Here is a 9,101-nt window from a genome sequence, read left to right on the forward strand (position 1 = left end):
TCAGTAGGCGCTGGGAGTAGTATATTATTCTGGGTTCCCAGACCTGGCTTGATCATCAGTAGTATGGATCTATAATTGTATGGGGGCCACAGTGTACCGGAGCCTGAACCATTTTTACTGCCCATTTCGCTGCAGCGAAGGCAGACTGCTGGTTTTCACCCCAATCCCAGGGACTTCTTTTCCTCACTAGACGATATAGGGGTTTTAGCATCTGCACTAAATGAGGAATGAATACTTTCCAATACCCCAAGAGCCCTAGGAACTCCTGCAGATGACACACAAGTGTGGGGGTGGGGAAAGCCTGCACCTTACTTATCACGGACTCTGGTATCACCTTTGTCTTACCTGACCAGACGACCCCCAAGACTTTAACTGAGAGGCCAGATCCCAGGTCTCTGGACCTTGTCCATGTTTGTCGCCCATCCTCTCCCCCATAAATGCTCTAACAGAGCCAGAGCAGCAGCTTCCGGATTTGAAAGAGAGTCAGAAGTTAACAACATATCATCTATATAATGATTTAAATGAGCATTCTGTAGGTGGGGTGGGGGACCATAAGATAAGGTCTTTTGCTACCAGCCCGTGACAAATTGTCAGGCTGTGAATATATCCCTGCGGGAGGATGGTAAATGTCCATTGCCGCCCTTCCCACGTAAATGCAAACTGATCCTGACAATCAGCGGTGATATCAACAGAGAAAAACGCATTAGCCAATTCCAAAACAGAATATGTGCCCAATTCATGGTTTAGTTTGTCCATCAAATCCTAGATAGACGGTACAGCAGCATGCCAAGGAGGAGTCACCTTATTCAATTCACGGTAATCAACCGACATATGCCAGGTGCCATCTGGCTTCTGTACTGGCCAGACCAGGGAGTTATATGGGCTTCAGGCAATTCGTACAAGGCCCACCTTTTCTAATTCCCCGATAGTATCTGTTATCTCCTGTTGTCCCCCAGGCAAACGATACTGTTTAGTTGTTACCACCCGTCTGGGTGCTGGAAGCCCATGTTCAATTGCTTTCACCACACACACTCAAAGCCGGAACTCCCCAGCTATGGTATGTAAAAACAGACCTTGTAGTATATCAATCCCCAGTATATACATATATATATATATATGTATACACATATATTCAGGTGCTGTGGGGAGGTGAAGGAGGTAAGATGGGGAAGATGGGGGGAGGGGGAGAGGAAGGAGGGGGCTCAGTCTGGGAAGGCCTCCTGGAGAAAGTGAGCTCTCAGTGGGCCCTTGAAGGGAGGAAGAGAGCTAACTTGGTGGATGTGCAGAGGGAGGGCATTCCAGGCCAGGGGGATGACATGGGCCGGGGGTCGACGGTGGGACAGGCAAGAACGAGACACAGTGAGGAGATTAGCGGCAGAGAAGCAGAGGGTGTGGGCTGGGCTGTAGAAGGAGAGAAGGGAGGTGAGGTAGGAGGGGGCGAGGTGATGGACAGCCTTGAAGCCAAGGGTGAGGAGTTTTTGCCACGTGGCCCTCGCTGCTCCCGAATGGATCCTCCGGGATCCTTATATATTATTAGAAGACCAATGTATTGCCAACTCAACATGAGGCCTCCGGTCCCCGCCTGAGTCTGAAAAGTGGGTTCCTCGGCCCTCCCCTCAGTCAAACCGGAGTTGCCATGCATCAGTATCCGCTGCTCCCGTCTCTACTGGTGTCTCTGGTGGCAGGAGGAAATCTTGCAGGGCGACTGTATGGACACGTGTCGGTTTCCTAGGGGCTTCTCTGCCCTGTCGTCTGGATCGCAATGGCCGAAAACGTTGCTCCGGTTTCAGTTGTTGCCATAATTCTAAAAGACTTCTGTTGGACTTCCCGTTAAACTTTTCCTTATCTGTCCCAGCCTCAATGAGATCCACCCACATCTGTGTGCAGGTGACGTTCACGGGGCCTTTAAGGGATCGCCGTTCGACCACGGCACACACTCCCTTCCACTTACATACCACCTCCGCTTTGCCCAAATCAGCTATCATCCGCATTACAGTATTTATCGGTTGCCGTATATATGGGGCAAATATAGCTACCAAAGGGCCAAAATACTAGTCTGGGGCAGACTGCAGGATATGATCCCTCATCCCGGCCATATAATGCTCACCATCTGGGCCATGAGCAGTGATATTGTACACAGCATTTCACATACCCAACTCCCGCAGAATTTGCTGTAACTCCGCGTATGACTGCCAGCAGCTCGGAGTAAATGGTAAATCCCCTTGATTCGGCCCCGTATTATGGGCTGCCGCCATAATCCACTCCAATAGGGAGTCATTCCCTTGCATTTGTTGCACATTTTGCAAATGCTGCCTGAGGGCAGGATGGGTGGTAGTAGAAGCTAAACGCCAAATTTCTGTGCCAGAAAGCAGGACTCCATCCACCGCTACATCCCACAGCCCCAGCAACCACGATGCCAAAGATTCCGAGGATTTTTGCCTAAATCTGGAACCCAAATCCACTAATTACACACGCATGTAAAGTCGAAATGTGGAGTGTTCCACCACCTGGGGAGGGGGCTGCATCTGGCTTTGCAGCATCCGAGGCTGCTGGGTTTTTATTTTTTGTTATACCACAGGCCTGGCATGAAACTGGGGACCCGGGGGATCCTCCCCCTACCACCTCAAAGCCTCCCTCTTCCTCTGAGGATTCATCCGAGGGCGCCCTCGGGCCATCTGCCCCCAACCCCAATGAACAGAAACCTCTGCTTTTAATGAGTCACGGGTCTTTTCCCATGCCATACGCCTGTTTTGTTCCCGTTGCAATTATTCCTTGAGTTCACATAGCCGCATCTCCGTTTGGAGGGCCTCATCAGTGGTCTTATGCAAGGTGGTTAAAAATAACCAACCCACAGTAGCTGCTGCCGCTCGCTCCCCTTTTTTCTCTAAGGACTCCCATAACTTCAACAGGGCTTCTCCTAAATCCTTGGGGGTTCCGCCTATATGGCTCCATTCCCTGGGGTGGGGGGGCGCCCTGGAATCTAATACCGTGGCCACTTTAAACCACATACTCGTCGGTGGCCACCCAGGGATAGCCACCCCAGCACCCCTGCTCGACTCCATGCCTTCAGTCTGTGGCGAATCCTGCCGACTATGCCAAGCGTAACGCAGGAGCTTAGCTCCAAGCAGATTTATTCTGGATTCGGCGAGACCGAAGAAAGAGAGAGGAACATTTGCAATGGGGTTCTTATCACCTTTAATCTCGCGGTGGCCAGTCGAGGTACTGGTGCAAGGACAGCCTCTTTCCATGGGACATCCGTAGAGCATCCGCACCCGCAACAGGTGAGGGGCGGGCTTTTATACAGAACCGGACAGAGGTGGCTGCTTGCCAAAGGCTTATCTAAGGCCTATATAAGTGTGGCACAGTTAGAAATAGATGGCACATGAGTGGAAAGCAGAGCAAGGAATTCTGGGTATCACAACAAAGTGAGGGATTCTGGGAACCACGATGTTCTGTGGACATACACTTGCTCAAGGCTACACAGCAGACAAATGGTGGAGTTTTGCAGGCCCATGAACCTCCATGGGTGAATTTCACCATTAATGGTGTTTTCCTTGAGAAACAGCTTTGTTTCTTCTACTTATGCATTATCTATTCATTCATTTTTCACCATTGCTATTTCCATATATATCTGCATGTTTCCTCCTGTTTCCACCATACAAGCACAATGGATGTGTACCCGAATTCCGCATTAGATTTCCTGTTCAAATCAGTGGGTGAACAAACCTGCCTCTCTGTAGGAAATAGATGACTAACTGGTAACTAATTTCTCGTCTTTCCTTCAGCTGCTACATAGCCAGGCTTTGAGTGTGCAGCCAAGCTTTTCAACTCTCTGCTTCAACGTGTGAAGCAAGTGGCGGTGTCCCCGGGCTGCTGAATTACTAGAGAGTTTTCCTTCGGCAGAACATGCTCAGGGTCCGGCACATTTGCTGGAGTAGGTCACAGTTGCACAGGCACTGAAGGGGATGAAAGGGTTGAGCAATGGGGTTACTACCGTGTACAGCACAGCCACCACAGACCCCTGCTCTGCTGAGCGGCTAGGGGAGGGGCACAGGTAAAGACCAGTTATGGTCCCATAGAAAAGGGACACCACAGCCAGGTGGGAGTCACAGGTAGAAATGGCTCGAAGCAGCCCCCGGACAGATGGCACCCTCAAGACTACACAGAAGCTGTGGGTGTAGGAGACCAGGATGCCCAAGAATGGGCCCACCACCACTGCTTCCCTGACAATGATGATGACCACTTTATAGACAGAGGTGTCAGAGTAGGAGAGATGTAGCAGAGTGGATAGGTCACAGAAGAAGTGGGGGACCAACCTGTCTGTGCAGAATGACAACCGAGTCATCAGGAGGGTATGGACAAGTGCATGGAGAGCAGTGAGGACCCAGCAGGTGACCACCATCATTTCATTCATTCATTCATTCATTAAATTGTATTTACTGAGCGCTTACTGTGTACAGAGCACTGTACTAAGCGCTTGGGAAGTACAAGTTGGCAACAGTCAGTGCAGAAAGCCGGGGGCTCATGGTTGTGACATAACTCAGGGGCCGGCAGATGGCTACATGGCGGTCATATGCCATTACAGCCAAGAGGAAATTGTCCAGATTGCCAAATAACAGGAAAAAGCAGATCTGGCTCAGGCATCCAGTGTAGGAGATGGCTGGTTGTGTGTCTGCATGCTGGCCAGCATCTTGGGGACGGTGATGGAGAAGAAGGAGACGTTAGCACAGGATAGGTTGGCAAGTAAGAAGTACTTGGGGGAGGGGAGGTGTGAGTCGGTGCCGATGGCCAGAACAATGAGCAGATTCCCCGCTACGGTGACCAGGTACAGAGCCAGGAACAGCACAAAGCACAGCTCCTGTTGCCCTGGCGGGGTGGGTAGTCTCAGCAGGATGAACTCAGTGATGTGGCTCTGGCTCTTCAACTCCATGCTCTGTTGGACTAGCTGCGGGAGGGAAATGAAATCATCATGGTTGAGGACATTAGTGGAAGCAGGGATGCCCCTGAGCCCTGGGGTAGGGCGTGGGGTGGAACTAGGAGCAACAGATTGAGTTGAGTGCAGAAGGGAGAGCTAAGTAGTCAGGGAATGCTAGGTGCCACTGCCACTGGAGACAGGGATCTGGGACAAGCTGCCCACAGACGGGATAGGGCCTTCCTTCCATCCCACTCACCACCACCATGGAGAAGCCCGGAGACCTGGCTTAGTGAATACCTTAGTGAATGTAGGACTGTACAGATTGGGAAATGACATTCTCTGTAACCACTGTTAGATTACTGAGAATGGAAGGGCACTATCCCTTGTGAAAATTGTTAGAACATGGAGATTGGAGACTGAAGAATCTAGTAATGTGGTGAATGGATGAATAGAATTCCCTGTACCAAATGTTAGACTGTGTACGATGGAGGCAGGATCCTGTGATGGTTAAAATGTTGGGAATATTTTGATTGTGTGTGGGTGGCGGGCAGGGGGCATAGAATCTCCTATGTCGACCCTCCGTGTCTTGCAAGCCCATAACCTTGGCGCTATTCTTGACTGCTCTCTCTCTCATTCAACCCACATATTCAATCCATCACTAAATCCTGTCAGTACCACTTTCATAACATAGCTAAAATCCACCTCTTCCTCTTCATACAAGCTGCTACCTTGTTAATATAATCACTCACTCTATCCCACCTGAATTACTGCATCAGCCTCCTTACTAACCTCCCAGAATTTTGTCTCTTCCCACTCCAGGTCTTACTTCATTCTGCTGCCCAGTTAATTTTTCTGCAAAAAGACTCAGGACATGTCACCCCGCTCCTCAAAAAACTCCAGTAGTTGCCTACCCACCTTCACATCAAACAAAAACTCTTCAACATTGGCTTTAAAGCAGTCCACCACCTTGCCCCCTCCAACCTCACCTCACTACTCACCTTTAACAACCCAGCTAGCACACTTCACTCCTCTAATGCTAACCTTCTCAACCGTGCCTCAATCTTCCTTATCTCACCACCCACCCCTAGCCTATATCCTGTCTCTGGCCTGGAATGCACTCCTTCCTCAAATCCAACAAAAAATTTCTCTCCTCTAATTCAAAGACTTAGTAAAGGCACATCTCCTCCAAGAGGTCTTCCCAGAATAATCCCCCCTTTCTTCTTCTTCCACTCCCTTCTGCATCAATCTCGCACGCTCCCTTTGTTCTATCCCCCTCCCAGCCCGACAGGACTTAAGTACATATCTGTCATTTATTTATTTGTATTGATGTCTGTCTCCACCCCTCTAGACCCTAGACTCATTGTGGGCATGGAATGTATCTGTTTATCGTTGTACTGTATTCCCCCAAGCACTTAATACAGTGCTCTGCACACAGTAAGCATTCAATAAGTACGATTGAATGCTTGAATGAATGAATGGGGAATAGAGGAGGGCCTGAATTCCCTGTAACATGGGATTTGGATGGGGCAGGACCTCCTCTGATAACTGTTAGGACATTAAGAATGTTCTGACTGTTTAAATTAGGAGTTGTTCTACCTGGAGTCAAATGGAGACCAAGGAGTGTTCCCCCCTGTAATAATAATAATAATAATAATAATAATAATAATAATAATAATGATGATGGTATTTGTTAAGCGCTTACTATGTGCAAAGCACTGTTCTAAGTGCTGGGGGATACAAGGTGATCAGATTGTCCCACGGGGGGCTCACAATCTTAATCCCCATTTTTACAGATGAGGTACCTGAAGCACAGAGAAGTGAAGTGACTTGCCCAAAGTCACACAGCTGACAACTGACAGAGCCGGGATTTGAACCCATGACCTCTGACTCCAAAGCCCGTGCTTCTCATAGCAATGGAAACTTTTCTCTTGTTGTTGGTTCTGTTGTTGAATCGTGGCTGCTTCATGGACTTGATCCTTATAATCTTTACCTGTGTGTCTGTCTTCCCACCACTTAAGCTGAGCCTCCTGTGTTCCAGGTTTCATGTCATTAAGCCCAAGAGTCCTTCCTCATCCAGCCCACCCAGTCCTTGGCCTCTCAGATCCCATCTAGCTCAGGAAGCCTTCCTTGAACATCAGAAAGTGAAGTGATTGAAGTCCCTGGGTTTAACCTTTATTGTCCCCTTTTCCCACTGCCCTACAGAAAATTCAACCTCTTGACCAACTTCAATTCACCTTAGAATTATTTCTAATCTCTGTTTCGCCACCTCTGTACTCTCCTACCACTGGGTCTCAGTTTCCCTTTCTAACTCCACTTATACCCATCATCCCCTCTTGGTGAGTATCCCTCAAGGCTCTGCCCTAGGCCTACTTCTTGTCTTCACTTGTATAGCTTCAGGTACCCCTTCTCCATCAGTGATTCCCAAATCTATCTCTAGCCCTGACTTCTCTCCAGCTACTTAATTTTTCATCTCCTCTTGCCTCCAAGACATCTCCACATGGCAAGCATAACACTTCTAACTCAATATGCCCAACACTGAACTTCCCATCTTTCCCCCGAAGACCTCCTATCCTCCCAATTTTCTCTTCTCTACAAGAAAGAAGCATGGCCTAGTGGAAAGAGCAGGGGTCTGAGAGTCAGAGGATCTGGGTCTTAATCCCAAGTCTTTCACTTGTCAGCTTGGGTAAGTAATTTAATTTACCTTGAGTAAGTCATCGGGTAAGTCATTTAACAATGAAGTAACAATTAACTTACCTTGAGTAAGTCATTTAACTTTTTTGTGAGTCAGTATCTCATCTAGAAAATGGACATTAAATAATCCTCCCTCCAATTTAGACAGTGAGCTCCATGTGGGACAGGGATTGTGTAACCTTCTTATCTCATGTCTACCTCAGGGATGATGACGATGGCATTTATTAAGTGCTTACTATGTGCAAAACTCTGTTCTAAGTGCTGGGGAGGTTACAAGGTGATCAGGTTGTCCCACGGAGGGCTCACAGTCTTAATCCCCTTTTTACAGATGAGGTAACTGAGGCCCAGAGAAGTGAAGTGACTTGCCCAAAGTCAAACAGCTGACAGATGATGGAGCCAGGATTTGAACTCATGACCTCTGACTCCAAATCCTGTCCGCTTTCCACTGACCCATGCTGCTTCTCAGTTCTTAGTACTGTACCTGGCACATAGTGTGTACTTACCAAGAACCATGAAAAAGATATCACTATCCTTTCTGTACCTGAAGCCTGCAACCTTGGTGTCATCCTCGATGACACCATTGATGACCTGGATGACATCATTGTCATTCTGCTGTGCCACCCAATCTACTTCTAAACTCTCCTGATTTTTCCTCAGAAAAATCGTCCAGATCCATGGTCTTCTCCATCCATACTGTCACCACTTTGGTTGAAGAACTTATCGTGTCATGATTGAACTATCAAATCAACCTCCTCACTAGTCTCCCCATCTCCAGTCTTTCTCATTTTCTGATCCACATGGACCTGCTGGCCAGATCATCTTCTTGAAACATTGCTCAGTAGACTTCTCTCTACTCCCCAAACTCCTCCAGTGGTTGTCCTCTCCCTCTTCATCAAACAGTCCTCCTTACCATTGACTTCACATTTCTCCTCCGGCTTGCCCCACTCCTAAGTTTCAGTTTTTTCTACCCACTAATCCCCAGCCATCACTCTTTGCTCTGCCCATGTTCATATTCCAACTGTCCCCTGCTCTAATCTCCCCCCACTCCCACCTGTTGCTCACTCTGCTTCCCTGCCTTGGGACTCCCACCCCCAACAAAAGATCCACCTCATCTCAGCTCTCCCTACCTTCAAAGCCCTCCTAAAATCTCACCTCATCCAACAAACGTTCCCCAATCAACTCCCAACACCAGGAGGTGTATCAACCCAACAGTTTTCTCTAGCACTTATGTATTTATTTATGTCCATCCTTGGCCCTCTTGAATGAAGGTTCAACTAATTGAACTTATGATTATTTATTCTATAATTACTTTATTTGTAAATATGTTTTTGTCTGTTTCTCTCTCTAGGCTGAAATCTCTTTGAGGGCAGAGAACATATCTCATGCTTCACTGGAACATTGTCAAGTGCTTAGTACTGTAATTTGCAACCAGAAGGCACTCAGTAAATATTATCACTATTACTACTGCCTCTTTATTTGCCACCAAGTCAGAGAA

The 9,101-nt window shown here is 48.1% G+C and overlaps 1 protein-coding gene across 1 annotated transcript; it reads right to left on the bottom strand.

The window, feature by feature from the left end:
- Nucleotides 1-3,910: 3,910 nt before the first annotated feature.
- Nucleotides 3,911-8,172, bottom strand: LOC119923510 (olfactory receptor 1-like). Its single transcript, XM_038742882.1, has 4 exons — nt 8,110-8,172; nt 4,783-4,945; nt 4,507-4,690; nt 3,911-4,406 (listed from the first exon to the last, which is right to left on the bottom strand). Exons 1-4 carry the CDS (start codon nt 8,170-8,172, stop codon nt 3,911-3,913), a joined length of 906 nt encoding a protein of 301 aa, XP_038598810.1.
- Between the last annotated feature and the right edge of the window lie 929 nt (nt 8,173-9,101).

Source organism: Tachyglossus aculeatus, unplaced genomic scaffold, assembly GCF_015852505.1.
Source record: "Tachyglossus aculeatus isolate mTacAcu1 unplaced genomic scaffold, mTacAcu1.pri scaffold_1_arrow_ctg1, whole genome shotgun sequence".
NCBI lineage: Eukaryota > Metazoa > Chordata > Mammalia > Monotremata > Tachyglossidae > Tachyglossus > Tachyglossus aculeatus.

Excerpts from the sequence above, each read along its gene's own strand:
- LOC119923510 (XM_038742882.1), bottom strand. The coding sequence starts at position 8,172 with ATGACACCAAGGTTGCAGGCTTCAGGTACAGAAAGGATAGTGATATCT. Across the intron at positions 4,691-4,782 it reads GCTCATTGTTCTGGCCATCG|ATGCTGGCCAGCATGCAGAC; the intron begins GCACCGACTCAC and ends ACCGTCCCCAAG. Across the intron at positions 4,407-4,506 it reads ATGAGCCCCCGGCTTTCTGC|AATGATGGTGGTCACCTGCT; the intron begins ACTGACTGTTGC and ends ATGAATGAATGA.